The sequence below is a fragment of the Hirsutella rhossiliensis genome (assembly GCF_020360975.1).
Source record: "Hirsutella rhossiliensis strain HR02 chromosome Unknown scaffold00006, whole genome shotgun sequence".
Taxonomy (NCBI): Eukaryota; Fungi; Ascomycota; class Sordariomycetes; order Hypocreales; family Ophiocordycipitaceae; genus Hirsutella; species Hirsutella rhossiliensis.
This window is the reverse complement of record NW_025408672.1, coordinates 1,831,584-1,847,965: the sequence shown is the minus strand read 5'-3', so window position 1 is coordinate 1,847,965 and position 16,382 is coordinate 1,831,584. Positions and strand designations below refer to the sequence as shown.

The following is a 16,382-nucleotide window of genomic DNA, read 5'->3' as shown; positions in this document are numbered from 1 at the left end:
GCAGCGCAGGGGAAGCTCTCGTTACGCGGCCCAGAGCAAGGCGCCGGTTTTGCCGTGCAGATGGTGGGCAAAGCGGGATGGAGAATCGCTGAGGCAAGATGCGGCGGGGGGAAACTTTCGCGGGGTTGTGTAGGTGGTGTTGACAGTGGGGCGCGGCGGCGGAATCAGTGGAGGGGCACGGCGTTCTTTTGAACATTTGCGAGACTGCCGGCTGGTGGTCGATGAGGATCGAACAAGTTTATCTCCGTTCATCCCGGGTCCACCAGGCGGTCAGAATCGGCGCATAGCCAAGGATGATGCCGACTTTTTGCAGCAACAGGCGTAGGATAGGTGGCTATCATCGACCCAGCCCAGAAAGACCCCTGCGCACTGTATTTTGTACCAACTGTAGTGGGCTATTCCGGATTTAGAAGGGACCTACGACGGCCTGGGGAGCTTCATCCCAAGCTTGGAAAAAAAACATCAATTGACGAGCGCGCCCGCCATGATCCGCCCACGAGCTGCGGCGGCCGTCCGGGCCTTGTCGCCGGTGCCCTGGAACTGCCCGGCGTGCCTCTCCCGCCGCCGCTATACCGGCCAGGGGCCCGACAAAGTCGAGCCTCCCGATCACCGAAAGCTTGGCTTGCAGCAGGAAATCTTCATCACCTCCGTCTACAGCCCGGGCTCGCCCATATTCCTCCCCAACGGAACTCGCATCTTCAATCGACTCGTTGACTTTCTGCGCAAGCAGTACGTCCGCTATGGCTTCCAGGAGGTCATTACTCCGATAATCTACAAAAAATCCCTGTGGGCCAAGTCGGGCCACTTGGAGAACTACGCCGACGACATGTACTCCGTCACGGCCAACACCGAGAATCGTCCAGGGAGCTGTCCTGGTGTCGGGGAAGAGGATGAGGCCGATGGTGATTACGGGCTGAAGCCGATGAACTGCCCGGGCCACTGCCTCATCTTCAAGTCCAAGCTGCACAGCTACCGAGATCTTCCCTTGCGATACGCAGACTTCAGTCCCGTGCATCGAAACGAACCCTCCGGCTCTCTGTCCGGTCTGACGCGAGTCCGCCGCTTTCACCAGGACGACGGCCACATTTTCTGCCGGCCGTGCCAGGTCGAAGAGGAAATCAAAAAGACACTTGACTTTGTCAAGGTTGTCTACAACGTCTTACGCCTGGGAGTGAGCTACCGATTAGCACTATCTACCCGCCCGAAGGACCACTTCATCGGCACTGAGGACGAGTGGAATCGTGCCGAGGACAGCCTGAGGCGGGCTCTCGAGGCTTCAGGCATGGAGTGGAGCGTCAATGACGGAGACGGGGCGTTTTACGGGCCCAAGATCGACGTCATCCTCAAGGACTCGGACGGCAAGGAGCACCAGACGGCGACGATTCAGCTCGACTTCCAGCTGCCCAAGCGCTTCGAGCTCGAATACCAGGCCCCGGCTCCCGAGTTAGAGGCAAGAGGCGAGACAACCGACGACCCCGCGCAGCTCGCTGAATACGGCTCTGTGCGGCCCGTCATGATCCATCGGGCCGTGCTCGGCTCGGTCGAACGGCTGATGGCTCTTCTCATTGAGTCATACAACGGCAAATGGCCCTTTTGGTTGAATCCTAGGCAAGCCATCATCTTGACAGTAAACACCTCACAGCCGGTGGTGGATTGGGCTGAGCAGGTCCGCGACATGCTTGTCGGAATCCAGCGTACGAGCTCGCCCGAGCTGGCCCATCCCACCGGCTTTGCAGTAGACGTGGACTCTACGCCAAGGTCACTGGGCTCCAAAATCAGAGAGGCACGGACGAACGGATACAGCCAGCTTCTGGTTGTGGGGGAACAGGATGTAGAGAACAGGCAAGTCAGTCTGGGCAGGGAGCGGCTGAGCCCTGCGGAGATGCTTGAGAGAATGCGCGACATGACAGACAAGTTCCAATAGTCGACCCGGGCACCGCCCTCGAACCCGAACCACGAAGCTCTCCTGAATGTCGTGTTCCAGAATACTGTATCAAGTAGTCTTGCCCATGTACTGTTACTTCTAAGCGATGCCCTGGTTTCATCACCACTCCCTTGCTGCCCCGTTTCTAGAACCGAGGTTTGGGCGGTGGCAGCAACCCCGTTGTCGCGGTCTTGTGCAACGGGGCACAGCAAGACGCGATGGACAACCGGCCAGGTTCAGCCGAGGCATCGTACCCACATGCCCCGACGAGGCCGTGGAGATGCAAGACGTAGTGGCCGTCTGCCGAAGAGCGCGGTTCGCGTCTGTCATTCGCGACGCGTCGCGCAATCGGATGCGATGGCGCTGAGATAATGGGAGCCAACCCGAGGCTCGACGACGGCTCAACCTTTGCCGCGACTGTGTTTGCTCTGTTCAGCGACGGGTCTACAGTAGTTCAGCAGGTCAGTTTCCAGCTAAGCTCGGCTCGAGGGGCGGGGACACGGCACTTTTTGAGCCTGTCGTCGACGCGGCCGCCGGCCTTTTCGATGCGCTCAATCATGGCGCGGCGCTCCTCGAGCTTCTGGCGCATAAACTCGACGGTGCGTTTGAGCACGAGGCCTTCGGAGCGGCCCTGGCCCTCGAGACCCGGCACGAGCTCCGTCAGGCGGTCGAAGCCTTCGCGGATGGCCTGTCGCCGCTTTTGCTCTGCCGCCGAAGCCGCTGCTCAGCACACATGACCCAAGGTCGGAGTAGAGATGGGATGGAAGCACAGGAGGGAAAGGCCGTGCGTACCTGACGCGATGTGGTTCTGCTTCTTCTCTTCCTCGGTGAGGCGTGGCTTCTCATCAGCGCCAAGGCCGCCGCCGTCTCCAGGCGACGTCTCGTTGTTGTTGACGGACGTCATCGCTAGCGCTTCAGATGCAGGGCCGTGAGATGCGGCTGGGTTGCAGACGGACAGAGTTGTGCGCGCAGAGCATACATGTGTGTAGACACATGATGGGGGATGCGACGATGAAAATGACGGCAATCACATGCTTCGTCTGCTCTTGGCCTTGGCTGCTTGCAGAGCTCGTTACACGCCGTCGAATAAAGTGCGCGGAAAGTGCCCCAGACTTTTTAGTTTTTTTTTCTGCTGGGCGCAAACACCACCGCCACCTCCATCCTGGGTCCCTGCATTGGCGCGGCCTATCTTCGCGGTTCCTGCAGCCAGCGGCCCTCCTGTCTCACCCCTCGCAAGCAGCGGCCTATTTCAGAGCATAGGCCTCGCTCTTTAGGACTCGATTGGGCCTTTGCGCCGACGCTACTTCCCACTCTACGATGAAAGCGCCCGCTTCTTGCCGGTGTCATGAGATGCTTCTTGCACGTCCTGTTGCTCAGACCGGCCAGTTACTGCAAGCGCGTTGTTTCTCGTCTCATCAGGGACACGGTTTGCGAGCCCACATGCAGTTAACAGACGAGAGCCTGCATCTATCCATTCAATCCAACGGGCGGCCATGCCATGCAACGCTTTCAAATCTCGCCGCCATGTATCACACTTGCAAAAGCGCATATGACCGGCTTCTCGCTCAATCGTCTCCGCCAGAAAGCTGCTCGTCAAAGTCATCAACGTCTTGCCGAAATATCACCTTCTCCGCCATGGACAGGCATCGCCTGACGGGCAGCCCGACGACATTGTCCACGCTCCCCTCAATCTTGCGGACCAGCAGCATGCCGCCGATGCCCTGCACCGCGTAGCCACCGGCCTTGTCTACACCCTCTCGGGTCTTGACGTATGACTCAATCACGTCGTCTGGCAGCCCGTTTTCTTCGCCCCAAAAGTAAACCTTGGTCTCCTCGGTGTGGCTGGTTATGCAGTAGCCGGGATGTTGCGCATCCTCTCTGGGGGCAAGCACCGAGACGGCCGTCAGGACCCTGTGCATCTCCGTGTCCCGCAGGTGCTTCAGCATCCTAATATGATCGGCCTCGCTGCGTGGCTTTTCCAGCGTGCGCCCGTCGCGGGTTACGATGACGGTATCGGCGGCGATGACGAGGTCGGGGTCGGGTATCGAGGCCAGCTGAGTCTCGAGGCAAACGGCGTAGACGTCGAGGCACTTTCGACGGGCAGTTTCGGCAACGTATTCCCAAGGGCCGTAGGCCGTCTTGTCCAGGTCTTCGGGCTTGGTCGACGGCGTGATTTCCAGACTAGTCAGGCCCATCTGCGGAGCGAATGTCAGCACCATGACATGAGGCACGGCACCGACTGCAGGCCCTCACTTGTTGCAGCAGAGCTTTCCGCCGAGGGGATGCAGATGCAAGAACGACTCGTTTCGAGTTGAGATGCTTGAGTATGGGAATGTCGAGAGGTTGTACGAGCCGGCGGACGGGACCGGCGGGACGGGGCCCGGGGCCATGCTCTGCGGTGGCCGCAGCGTACTCCGGAGGAGCGTCGGCAGGAATCTTGGAGTCTGTCATTGCGAGTTGATGGGACGTTGGCGGGGCTGAAAGATGACGACGGGTCGAAGTGATGGTTGGATGATGATAGGTACCTTTCTAGGTACTTAGGTACCTACGTACTGTACCTGTGGGGTTGACCGACCGGTCACGACGACTTACTACCTTAGGTACCTTGATATCGAGATGAGGTGCCGCCAAGGGCTGGAGTGCAGTCGCTGAATGTGCAAAGTTGATGGATGACTGGGTTAGTACTTTGGGCCGGTGGAGGCACCTGCGGTGTCGCGGTGAAATACCTCCCGTCTCTGGTCCAGCGATCATCACCCAGGACAGCGCCTATCTGGTGATGCGTAAGTCGTCTGAGAGAATCCGGTTAGCCGATTATTGATCCGCGGTGTTGACCTTGTTAGCGGCAAAACCTTCAAGGTGCAGAGGAAGCCACTCTGTCACCAAAGTCAGGACGAGATGACCAGTCTTCGTAATGAAGACGAGAAGCGATTTTTGTTTTTATCCCACCCCTGGAATAATAGAAAGCATTGTCGAACTATACAGGCCTTCAAACTGCCCAAATAAATGGTGGCAGTTCTAGCAGACACGTGCAGGCAAGGCGCCTGGAGTCCTGCCGTGTGGAGTCGTGCCTGCTTCCGAATCGGGCATGGTGTAGAAATGGGCTACCTGGCAGCTTAGTGTACGTACCCAGACTCCCAGTTCCACTTGAAAATGCTGAACGCTGCAACTCACCAGCAAAATTGCCCTGGTCTCCTGCAAAAGCATTCTGCTGAAAGCTGCGGCCTCCCGGGCGCCGTCGGAAGGGCTCATCGACAAGTCATCTCGTCGTTGTCGTCGCTTGCTGCATCAAATTCACCGCGCTACCCGCCGTGAATGCCCCAGCGCCAGCACCAACGCGACCGAGGCTCCCTCCCTCCACCCCCCTAGCACGCGTCGTCAACCGTCCCTCAGCGTCTCCTTTGCGACTGGCGAGACGACGGCCCATTGCGCCTCGAAGCCGACGTCGCGCCTACAGAGGCCCCATAGCATGTGATGCGCCAGACGCCGCGACTCTGTCCAACGCCTCCATGATGGACTCCAAACGCAAGGCCAATGGCACTGCGACGTCGGACCCCGACGACCGCTCCTCCAAGCGACGCAAGCTAGCGGTAAGCTGCCCGCCTTTCTATATTCCGGGACGAAGCACCTCTCGACTCTTGTGCTTCGTGTCGTGGTTGCATGTGGCGCCGACTGGATATTCCCAGTCCAATGTTGTCGCCCCTGACGAGACGCGTTCACTGACCAAGACTGGTGGCAGGAGTTTGACCTCTCCAAGGGCGAGTCGCAGGAATCGACTACCGCGTATGGCATGAAATTTTTAGAGCAGATACGGCGCACGGCAGACAAGAGGTATGAATCCCATCTCGATTGGCACCTTGGCCTCCTCTGACTTGCATCTTCCTTTAGCGGACGACTGGTCGCAACCTACTTCGAGAAACTCCTTCCGCGGGAAGGCAACCAAGACTACTACAAGCGAACGCGAATGCCCATTTCACTCGAGATTGTCGAGGACAAATTGAGCAAGGGCGACTTTCGGACCCTCGCGGAGCTCGAAAGCTACTTCAAGAGAATGATTGCCAATGCAAAAGAATTCTATCCGCGGTCCTCTCCCGTCTTCGATGACGCCGAGCGTGTGCGAAAGGCCTTGAGCAACTACATGACCAAGACAAACCCGGCCTATAGCACGCGCGGCTATCAGGCACAGCCCACTCCCTTGCCGCCCGAAGAGGGCAACGAGGAAGGCGAGGATGAGGACGCCGAGGGCGAGGAAGAAGACGGTGAGGGTGAGGGCGAGGGCGAGGAAGACGGTGAAAAAGAACCAGAAGAAGAACAAGAAGAAGACGCCGAGGCCGAGGAGGCCGAGCAGGCCGGGTACGAGGCTCAAACCGACGCTGCCGCAGGAAACAAAGAAGGGGAGCAAGCAGCGAGTCGCACCTCGAGAAGGCGCTCTATCGTCCTCAAACGCAGAGAATCCGGCCGCATCGCTCACAATTCGGCCCCGCAAGTCGATCCGAGCCCGCGCCAGTCGACGACTCCAGCCCGGCTGGATCACCAGTATGAGAACGTCCCCTACAAGGGGTTAAGTTTCCAGCAAGCTCAGGAGAAGATTGTCGAGGAGCTTCTTCGCTACAACGAGCCAGAGTAGGGTTCCTCATCAGCCTCTTGCTGTTTCCGTCTTGAGTCGTCCCCTGCCTAACACCATCACAGGTTCGAGGCTTATTTCGAGCCCTTTCACAACCTGCCACCTCGAGCCTTGAGGGACTATTATCGCGTGGTTACGGACCCGCTATCCCTCAAGAAGCTCCAGAAGATGGTCAAGGGTGTCCATGGCCGTCATGATGCAACTGGCGTGAGCGAGTTTAAGCACTGGGCGGCCTTTGAGGAAAAGTCCAAGCTTCTGTGGACAAACGCGTACTACTACAACGAGGAAGGGAGTGAAATCTACGAGTTGGGACAGGAACTCGAGGCAAGTAGCCTGCGTGTCCAGCAAACGGTCTCTCACGCTAACACTCCTCTAGAAAGCGTTTAATGAGCATTTGAAAAAGGCACGAGCCGTGGTACCAGAGCCGACGCAGCCCAAGATCAAGCTGAAGGTGGGCCAAGCGTCCGAAGTGCCAAGCTCGTCAAAGAAGATCACCATCCACGTGGGTGGGCGAGGAGGCTCCATGGACTCTCCCGCCCCGAACCCAGCGCAGTCGACCGCCTCTCCCGCTGCTGGGTTGAACGGCGCGACGCGCGTCTCTGGCCGCTTGGAGGCGGCGCGCAGTATCTCGGCGTCGGCCCCGTCTCCCAGCCCTTCGACTCAGCCCGGCCTTAAGATGGAAGACAGCGCCCGCATGTCTCCAGCGGTCCCTGCGCCGATTCCTGGGATCATCCCCGTAGCGGTGCGGCCTCCGGGTCCTGTCATCCAACCTCAACCTCAACCTCAACCTCAACCTCAACCTCAACCTCAACCTCAACCTCAGTTTCAACCTCAACCTGTTGAGATCCAGCCGATGCTTAATGGCCACGTGGAGCAGAAGCGACTTCGCAGGGATGGAAAGGGTATGTTAACCGTCTCTTGAGTGAGCGCTATGTGCCCTCGCTGACCGCGACTAGGAATCAACGACGCCCTCATTTCGCGGCTGCGCCTTCAGCTGCATCCAAACATGCAGGTCGAGCATTCCAACGTTCTAACCGTTCTTCCGGACCCCCAGCAGCCGCAGCAGTCGGCCACGGTCAGTCTGGCGCCGCACTACAACCGCGTCTTCATCATGCTCAAGCTGCCCGACTTTCTCTACGAGCGGCAGTACAGCCTCTGGGTCCTTATTAACAAGCAGCCCCTCAAGCCGTGCTTGCATCCGCTCCCGAACCAGCAGCAGCAAGAGAGGGCTTTCGAGGTCGTCTTGCACCCGGGAATCAACGTCATCGAGGCCCATCTCATTGCCGCCATTCCGCGCAGCGAGCGCGAGCAAAATGGGCCCGAGGCGGAGCTTGAGGTGTTTACCGTCTTTGCCAACTTGATGAGGACTTGACTTCTCTCCCCAGGGCACGGGTGTGTACAGTCTGCGGATTAGTCGGATAGTTTGCCTGCTTTTGGCGCTTTTTCCTATATGTGCCATCGAGGTTCTTGTGGATACATGTCTCGGAAAGGGTGGACCACCTGGGAGGTGCATGGCTTCCGAGGCTGAGAGCCAGGGGAACCGGCTGGATGTGTGCGGGAGGGGCGTTTATGTGGATGACCCTGATTGTTGCAAGGTAACACGGGACCCTGATTTCTGGAGAGCGGACATGTATGTATGATTGCCGGCGGATAGGACGCATCGTGCGGGAATGGTACATCTTTGTTTTGCGTGTAGCGTTGCCGCGCTGGCGGTACAGCGAACGGGGCCTCTTTTAGACCAACGGTAGCTCAAGGCACCGCAGCTCTAACGAGACCTCTTGATTTGTGGTTTAAATCAGCGCTCCAAATGAGGTTCACTGTGGTTTTGAACTAGATAGAGTCTCCCAAACGCCAAGCCAGCCGTGCCAAACAATCAAGGGTATATACAATTCCTCTCGGAAGCCGCGGCAATCCCAAAAAAGGGGAAAAGGAAAGCACCCCTGAATCCTTAGACGCCCCGGCCATTACCCGCTCGCAGGCCTCTGCTTGAGCTGAGCCAGATGCTTCAGGCCGGTTTGGATGCCCACGTACTTCTTCAGCTTCGGATCGTACGAGGCCAAGACGTAGACGCATAGGATAGCCGTGTCGCCGTAAATTTCCACCATGCCATCCACGCGAATACAGCCTCGATTTGGAAGCGGTGGAGCCTGCTGCCAGTTTTTGACGAGAGCGCCACTGGCCGCATGCAGGGCAGCCTGGATGCGCGGGTCCCCTGAGCCCTCGCTGCTGGACGTGTTGCGCAATCTTTCGTCGCCCGCGGGCTGAATAGAGGAAGCTGTCGACCCGGTCGATGCCTCAGACCTGACGGATGCCTCAAAGACACGGTTGGCGTCTGTCTGCAGCACAACATGTTGTGGGTCTGTTGCTTCTGGCGGTGGCGTGGGTGGGTTCAACCTGAGAGCATTGGCGACGTCATGCGCAGTCTGCTTGACCAGGGAGTTTCCAAAGGACCACACGGCGGCAGCAACAGCCTTCGGGTACAGAGCCATGCTCAGGCTGCCGGCCGTCGCAGAGTCGATGGGTCGGTCTCCCCAGTAAATGCCGTCGTCGAAGACGATGATCCTTGTCGACCATTAGCTCAGAACTTGAATAAGACTCCATGAGCGTGGCTCACCCAGACATGTAGTGCTTCGGGGGAGGTCGAGGAGGGTAGAGGATGTCGAGCCAATATTTTCTGAGTTTGATATCGTGGCCCCCAAGTGCCTTGATGTATTGGGGGTTTTTCGCCGCGGCGCTTCGTATCGTCTCAGCTAGGCCGCCTGCGGTATATCATGAGCACAACGCCGGTAAACGCGGGACACACGGGTAGCATACGCTTGATGTCTTTCTGAAGTTGCTGGTCTTTGCTGACGGCGATGAACGTTGACCACTCGGGATCCGAGCCTTTGTACGGCGGCTGCTCGACCAGTTTTGTCATGAATGGAAAGGGAAGAAACAGGATCGGCTCGTCTGGGTCTGCCGCCTGGTCCACCTCGTCCTTTTCCTCTTCCGACAGAGCGTTCCATTCGGTGTCTGCCCAGTCGAGGAGCGGGTCGAAGACGACGGACACGTAGATTTGCCAGCACACGGTGTATGCCACAAGTGCAAAGAGCACTCGGCTGGTCCAGTCAGCATCAGTCCTGCTCCTGGCGTTCATCGAGCATACCCAAGTGGCCCTTTCCAGTTACCGGGCCGAAGAACGGGACCGCCCCTGGAGAAATAGACTGGGAGCGGCGGCTGCGTGGGCGCGCGATTTCGTCTCCATGGCAAGAGTGAAATGTTTCTTCTCGGGGCAGCGACAGGTCGGGCGGCTATCCTTGGCCTCGCGACGGGGAGGGATGCGGCGAAGGCACGCCTCGGGGCGATCGACCAGCGACGCAGCATGCCGTATTGTTGCCGCCCCTCGGTCGGGAGATGGACAGCGAGAGTCGAGATAAAGAGGCCGCTGGTGCAACGCGGGAAAAGCAATAACCAGGGATGATGGCACCTCACCCGCCAGGATGGTACCGAAAGATGAAATGTCCACTCATTTGGGGCCCGACTAGCCAGCACACGGCGCTGACTATTATCCGGCACACAAAAGGTGTGGAGCCTGTGGCGCAAGGAGATTGAGAGGACTTAAGCAGCCTTACCAATTTACTTTTTAAACATTATAAATTAAATATTTATATAGCTGAATCTAGGCTCTAAGCTAGCCGTAATCCTAACCTAAGCGCGTAAAAACTAACTAGCTCTATTTGAAGCTTTTGAAAGATTTTATATAAAATAAGAAAGCTAAGAGTTCTAAAGTACTAAGTACTAGCTACTTTATCATGCGCCTTTCCGTTTTAGATGCACTTGCCACACTTTCTCCACTTTTGTGTGCTGGATAGTCAGAGCCGTGTGCGCTGCTGGATATCCGTAGCAAGGCTGCGTAAGTGGTGAGCGGTGGGTGCGGACAGAGGCTCGGAGTATTGTGCTTCCGGGATCCGGCACATGCCCACTTTGCCCGTCGACGTGGTCGCCCCTAACGCAACCATCAGCGCGAGTGGGTGACGCTTCATAAATCAAACCGCCGTCATGAAGCTCTGCGCTGGGCTTATCGCGGCCTCCTGCGGCCTGGCCGTTGCTGCTCAACCCGCTGCCCAGGTTTACCTTGTGCCGGCTCGCGAGGCCTCTTCATCGACCCCCTCCCTCTCGCCTGCCCTAGCACGCCTCGTTCTGCTACAGCGGCTGGCACCCAGGAGCCAAGGCCCGTCCCTCCGCGACGCCGACGAGCAGGCCGACATTGCAGAGGCTGTTTCTGCGTTGAACCGGTTCGGAAAGGCCTCCCCGCCACTGTTCGCCGACGATGACAACGGCGAGCCAAGCCAGCTGGTGATGATGCTGGATGGAATGTCGGAGGAGCAGATCAAAGACTTGGGGCGTGCGCTCGGGACGAGGCCGGCATTTACAATCCCGGAACCGCCCTCGGCCAAAGCCCATGATGAACTGGTCAAGGTTGACCTGGTCGGCACGGGCGCAACGAACGCAGGCGATTGTGACATGCAGCAGGTCGCCAACCCGCTCGAGGGTTGCTGGAAGGGGAGGCGAGCTGCCTTTGCAAAGTTTGATGTCAACAAGGTATGGGAACATTGAGTTTCCGCAGCTCGAGTCGTCTACGAGAGGTTCAACTGACGATGGTTGTTTCTGCAGAATTCCGATATTGTCAGCAAAGTCGTGCAGAGACTTGACCAGCTCTCTAAGCTTGCCAAGATTGGCGAGTTGGAGACGACACTGGTTCTCCTACCTCCGACTGCAAACTCCAGACCCTGGTCCGATCAGCCTCGAGAACTGCGTCGCCGCCAAGCCGAGCAGGTCATGACGTCGCTGGACAAAACCGCGCGCCCCGTAGCACCAACCTCATCCGTGGCCGAGAACCTGATTCTATACGCCCCCGGGGCCCGCATCGCATCCTGCTTCGCCTCTGAAGACAGCTGCATCAAGGCAACGGGTAACTGCTCTGAGCACGGCTCATGCCTGGACCGATACGCCGGACCCGATGTGAAGGATGCCGGCACCAAGTGCTTTGCGTGCCACTGCCTGAGCACGCGGAGCGAGGCTGGCGGCCTGATCCACTGGGCCGGACCGCGCTGTGCGAAGCAGGACGTCAGTGTTGCCTTTTGGCTCTTTGCCGGCTTCACACTTGCCCTTGTCGGCATCCTGTGGCTGTCCATCTCGATGCTGTTCGGGATCGGGCAGGAGAAGCTGCCGGGCGTGATTGGCGCCGGTGTTTCGAGAGCCAAGTAGCCGCGGCCTGGCCTGACCTCGGCTCGGGGTGCGGCAGACGATGGGAGCTGTGTGAGGGTGTGGATGGACATGGTTTGGTGGTGTACCATATTGATGTTTTATCGATACATGGCGTTGGTAGCAGGTCTTTCTTTTTGTTTGTTACACCCCCTTCTGATGCTGCAAAGCAGTCGATGTCAAGACTTGAGTAAGGGACCATTGCCGAGTGTGCTGGACTAATGCTCCAATTCCGGCTCGATATACGGATAGCCACCCCAGATACCTAACCCCAAGTGATGCTTTACTCTAGTAGTATGCAAAAGTTTAAGGTTTACATTGGGGTGGAGAGGCGAGGCATGGTTTGGAGAGCTAAGCTTGACCTGTCACCAGTAGTTTACATACGGACACATTTATACGAATTCACTGAGTACGGAAGGTTGGCTTGTCCACGTGATCGAATATACTGGATCCCATATGTTGGGCCGGGCAAAACCGAAGGGGGAGAGATCATGGGTCAGCCGTAAATGGCTTCACATGTGATGCCTGGAAGTGGGTTTCCACTATCTTGATAGACTTAGCATTGATAGCAATTTTGCAAGAATCTTCGATGGTTAGAAAATCCCCTGTATTTGCCTATTCGCTGGGTCAACTGATTGCAGATGTTAACCATCGTCCATGTGGGAGATCCATGTTTGGCAGAGCGCTTCTTGACAGTGCACTTCTGTAGGGTTGGGGGGGTCTTGAGAATCGGACGGTCACGTAGCCCCTCGGAGACTTCAGCGGACTTTTGGCTGCGGATCAAGAACTCCATTGGATTTCAATTCGTATTCTGTCTGACTTTTCAACCAATTTTCCTTCCTTGCCCCAGAGTGCCTTAGAGATGCCCACCTAGAGCTCGACGCCAGCCTCGGCCATCTGCAGGCCGTACTTGGTTGAGTTAGCATCTCTGTCTCAGCATCGCAAGAACCGATGGGTCGATTACCTTCTTGAGGCGGATAGCGTTGATGGTAATGAAACCAGACTGTACAAGATGTTGTCAGCAACTCGTCTTCACTGAAGCACTCCCGAACATGACTCACGGTCTCGGAGGGGTCGAAGGTGGTGAGCGAATCCATGGAGGCGTCCTCTTCGGAGTACAGCTTCTCCTGGGAAGTGCGACCCAGAACGTAGGCGCTGCCCTTGTACAGACGGAGGCGAACCTCGCCGTTGACCTGGGAAACTCAGTCAGATCATGCAAGCTTCCATTGCTGGCTCTTCACCATACCCGCTGCTGAGAGAAGTCAAGACTCGCTGTAGTCAGGTTAGCCAAGTCTTCCATTTGCCGAACAGAACGGCTTACGCTGCAAAAACGCTCTTTCGGGCGAAAAGTAGAGCCCATTATAGAGCAGCTCAGACCACTGCTTGCTTAAGTTGTCACGCAGAGAGCGGACACGACCGTCAAGGACACTGGAACTATCAGTACCAGTAACACCCGTGTGAACGCACCGTGCGACTTACAGGCCCTCGATCGAAATGTGAGCAAGGCGAAGGATACTCATGCATGGGGAGTCGTCTGCAAGCATGTTAGCAATCGTAAAGGGCCCTTTTTGAAACAGAAAACGTCCAGCAACCACGGCTCTTAAGGCCTATGAACCTAACAATCGCATAAAATTAGCGCTTATAGGCCTTATTTGATTTGTAAGAACGCCTCGTATACCTGTTCTCGACAATATCCTGTCGTCAAATGTCAGTCAGAGCGTTCGGAGCTTATCGTGCCTGAGGAAACTCACGATGCGGCCGACACCATGCTCCTTGCCAAGAGCATTGAGCAGAGTGAACAGCTCAAGGGAATCAGTGACGGTCTGCTGGGGAGTGACGACTTTGACGGGAATGCCCTTGTCGAAGTGGACGGTGATGTCGAGTGGAGTGTCGGGGGCCTTGAGAGGGCTGACAGTGCGCGTCCTACACTTTGCAATTAGCAAGCCAAGTGTCCATCATTCAGAACGTGTCACAACTTACCACATGTCTTCAGGTGGGGTGGTGTTGGGGTCTTCGAGCATGCCGGCCTGCACCCGTCAGCTATGTAGGGATAGGACACTCACTGGTCCCTAAATACCTCGTAAGAGCAGTGAGCCAAGTTATCGTCCATTGAGTACTGTTGTTCTATCAGCAACTTTTGTCTCCTTCTTGGCGTTGTAAAAACTAACCGGCTTCGCGCGTGTCGAGGTCACTGGGATACCTGGGAGAACTTAGCATGTTCCGAATGAAAAAAAGAAAATCTGCCTTATAAATACACTTTTCAGCCGCGTAGTCAAGGAGGTCGTTGCGTCCCTGAGAAGTATGTCAGTAAATCTTCAGAAAACGGATATTGACAGAACTAACCTGGAAACGCTGATAGAAAAGAGGGTCACGCCTGTGCAAACACTTATCAGTCTGTACTTGGAAATTCGTAATTGGAAGAAGTTGGCAGTCGTACCATGGGGCGATGACCTTGATGGCGGGATTAATAGTCAAATAGGCTAACTGCTCAAGTTAGTATCTCAAGAACAAATCACTTCAGTTGTTTGGGCATCCGGGGACAGGTTCCCTGCAAGAGCCGACCAGCCGCCACATTGCCCACGAACAGTGTTGAACACGAGAGAAGGCGTAGACGGAACGTCAAATTCAAACCAAAACTGATGCCCGACCCCAACAAGCCACTGGGCCCGTGAAGGGTTCGAGTTTAGACGCAGGTTGTTTCAGCAGTTGGCCTTCTTTCTTTGGCGACAACCATGGCATGGTCGACTTGGCGTCTTTTCCGGACACGTTTAATGGTGCTGTCTTCCAAGCGTTTCAGGCACGATATTCGTCTTTGAGTGGATCTCAGTCGTCGAGAAAGAGGTCATCAGACATCCGGGGCAATGTGGCAAGGCGACGGCATCTCTTAGAGAAGGTATCCAGAAGGAACCTGCGGTAGGAAGGGAAGGGGGGAAAGTACGTGCCTCAAAGCGAACTTGATCATTGCTGAGTAGGATGTTAGCTGCATTATTCAGGATCGTCAAGGGTATAACCCACCCCTTGCCGGTCTATGATTACAATCAGCATATCAACTTGGACAGGGAGTGAATACTCAGTAAGTTAATACTTACGCAACCATGCGAAACGAAATCGCAACTGGAGCAATTTTCGTGTTAACGCGAGCTGGTTTCAAGCAACTCCAAGCAGAATGGACGAACCCCTCCTTTTCGGCGGCCTTCATCATTCCGCGGGCGATGACAGGGCGAGCCAAGCTGGTACCTGATATCCCATTAGCCTCTACTCAAATGCTTGAGAACATACCAAACTAACCCAGGAGATACTGGTCCTCGTACACAGCATTCTAGAAACTTCGTGTTAGTCGCAGAAAATGTATCGGATCGAGTGGGATTGACGAACGCATTGCACAGCCTTCCAGCACAATTCGCTGTATTGATGTCAGTATGTCACAACCGTGCTATCAATCCAACTTACTCGACGAAAACCTTGCGAAGGTCATCGATGATCACTATCAGATTCGTTCAGGTTCAGCAATATTCTCACGATGGCAAGGTCTCGGCGTGCTTGGGTCATACTCTTGGTGGCTCCGATCTGGAGAGCTGCGCGCGGAATGTCAGCACAGGCGTTCCCGATAAATATGTGGGAGAGGTGATTCACCCTTCTTCTCCACCGAAGCCCAGTCTTCTTCCTGGCCAACATTGGCCAAATAGCAGCTTGCAAGCAGTCAGTATGACAGGTTCAGCAGCGCGAGGCTCAGCTGCAACCGGAATTGTAAATACTAACACAACTTCGTATTGCTGCTCTAGCAACCATGCCAAGATTGTGCTCGTGTCGAGTCCGCCGGAATAGCTGACGACCTTGATCAGCTCAATGTTTCAACAAAAGGTGCCAATGACCTCAATGCCGGGAGAAATAGCTCGATGATTCCACAATGGCGGGGGAGGGGCAGACTCACGCTAAGCAGACCTTGCCCTTGGTGCCGGCCATCGTGACGATGTTGGTGTTTTCTTGCGATTGGAGACGTTGATTCGAAAGCGTTGAGGTCGATGTCGAGATTAATTGATCGAAAAAGTGGTGGATGACCGAAGGTGCAAGCCAGACTTTTTTCCGCGATGTGTCAGATCCAAGATGCAGTGATCATGGGAAGGCAGGACCCACAAGCGGTGTGGCCACCACTTGTGGGCCTTGCACGTGACGTACGGGTGAAAGGCTTCTATGCAAGCATAAGCCTGCCTTCCCCTATACTATAAGTTAGGTGACTCCTAGCTAGTAGGTGCTACAGAATAATAGTTAGCCCGGGCTCTAGCCGTGTATTATATCTTACAAGGCACGGGCACGCTACAGCTAGATAAAGCATCCCTTTTTATCTTTTTATATAGCATACTGTACGAGTCTGGGCCCGAATGGGCAAAAGCAGTGGTCGCGTTACCAGACACACCCTGAGGGCGACAGTGTGTGACAATAGATAACGAAATTGACCAAGCGACAGACTTATCAATTGAACACATATATAAGGGACAGTTTGGTCTACGACCAATCAACCAACCAACAAGGGCCTAGCCTAGTGGCATTTATGCAAGCTCTACGAGCCTTTCTCGATAGTCCTTATATATATTT

At 55.9% G+C, this 16,382-nt stretch overlaps 7 protein-coding genes across 7 annotated transcripts; 3 read left to right on the top strand and 4 right to left on the bottom strand.

Moving 5' to 3' along the window:
* Positions 1-484: 484 nt before the first annotated feature.
* HRG_06429 (tRNA synthetase class II core domain-containing protein) lies at positions 485-1,924 on the top strand (the record flags this gene model as incomplete). Its single annotated transcript, XM_044864900.1, has 4 exons — positions 485-835; positions 890-1,429; positions 1,484-1,694; positions 1,737-1,924. 4 exons carry the CDS (start codon positions 485-487, stop codon positions 1,922-1,924), a joined length of 1,290 nt encoding a protein of 429 aa, XP_044719840.1.
* A 401-nt stretch (positions 1,925-2,325) lies between these two features.
* Positions 2,326-2,828, bottom strand: HRG_06428 (helix-loop-helix DNA-binding domain-containing protein; the record flags this gene model as incomplete). The annotated part of the gene is made up of 3 exons (XM_044864899.1): positions 2,326-2,368; positions 2,431-2,629; positions 2,717-2,828. 3 exons carry the CDS (start codon positions 2,826-2,828, stop codon positions 2,326-2,328), a joined length of 354 nt encoding a protein of 117 aa, XP_044719839.1.
* A 661-nt stretch (positions 2,829-3,489) lies between these two features.
* Positions 3,490-4,375, bottom strand: HRG_06427 (maf-like protein; the record flags this gene model as incomplete). Its single annotated transcript, XM_044864898.1, has 2 exons — positions 3,490-4,119; positions 4,178-4,375. The coding sequence occupies 2 exons, from the start codon at positions 4,373-4,375 to the stop codon at positions 3,490-3,492; spliced, it is 828 nt and encodes a 275-aa protein (XP_044719838.1).
* A 1,055-nt stretch (positions 4,376-5,430) lies between these two features.
* Positions 5,431-7,917, top strand: HRG_06426 (bromodomain-containing protein; the record flags this gene model as incomplete). Its single annotated transcript, XM_044864897.1, has 7 exons — positions 5,431-5,511; positions 5,661-5,752; positions 5,810-6,274; positions 6,347-6,544; positions 6,611-6,869; positions 6,922-7,447; positions 7,502-7,917. 7 exons carry the CDS (start codon positions 5,431-5,433, stop codon positions 7,915-7,917), a joined length of 2,037 nt encoding a protein of 678 aa, XP_044719837.1.
* Positions 7,918-8,509: 592 nt separating this feature from the next.
* HRG_06425 (uncharacterized protein) lies at positions 8,510-9,908 on the bottom strand (the record flags this gene model as incomplete). The annotated part of the gene is made up of 4 exons (XM_044864896.1): positions 8,510-9,107; positions 9,160-9,304; positions 9,360-9,643; positions 9,691-9,908. The coding sequence occupies 4 exons, from the start codon at positions 9,906-9,908 to the stop codon at positions 8,510-8,512; spliced, it is 1,245 nt and encodes a 414-aa protein (XP_044719836.1).
* A 675-nt stretch (positions 9,909-10,583) lies between these two features.
* Positions 10,584-11,792, top strand: HRG_06424 (arsenate reductase; the record flags this gene model as incomplete). Its single annotated transcript, XM_044864895.1, has 2 exons — positions 10,584-11,126; positions 11,199-11,792. 2 exons carry the CDS (start codon positions 10,584-10,586, stop codon positions 11,790-11,792), a joined length of 1,137 nt encoding a protein of 378 aa, XP_044719835.1.
* Positions 11,793-12,659: 867 nt separating this feature from the next.
* Positions 12,660-15,752, bottom strand: HRG_06423 (arginosuccinate synthase domain-containing protein; the record flags this gene model as incomplete). The annotated part of the gene is made up of 25 exons (XM_044864894.1): positions 12,660-12,698; positions 12,754-12,792; positions 12,851-12,982; positions 13,036-13,061; positions 13,111-13,217; positions 13,269-13,323; positions 13,382-13,404; positions 13,468-13,484; positions 13,541-13,712; positions 13,770-13,816; positions 13,867-13,905; positions 13,958-13,989; positions 14,045-14,081; positions 14,133-14,163; positions 14,227-14,273; positions 14,732-14,815; positions 14,879-14,903; positions 14,966-15,026; positions 15,078-15,108; positions 15,165-15,192; positions 15,240-15,273; positions 15,341-15,364; positions 15,423-15,478; positions 15,549-15,614; positions 15,721-15,752. The coding sequence occupies 25 exons, from the start codon at positions 15,750-15,752 to the stop codon at positions 12,660-12,662; spliced, it is 1,284 nt and encodes a 427-aa protein (XP_044719834.1).
* Between the last annotated feature and the right edge of the window lie 630 nt (positions 15,753-16,382).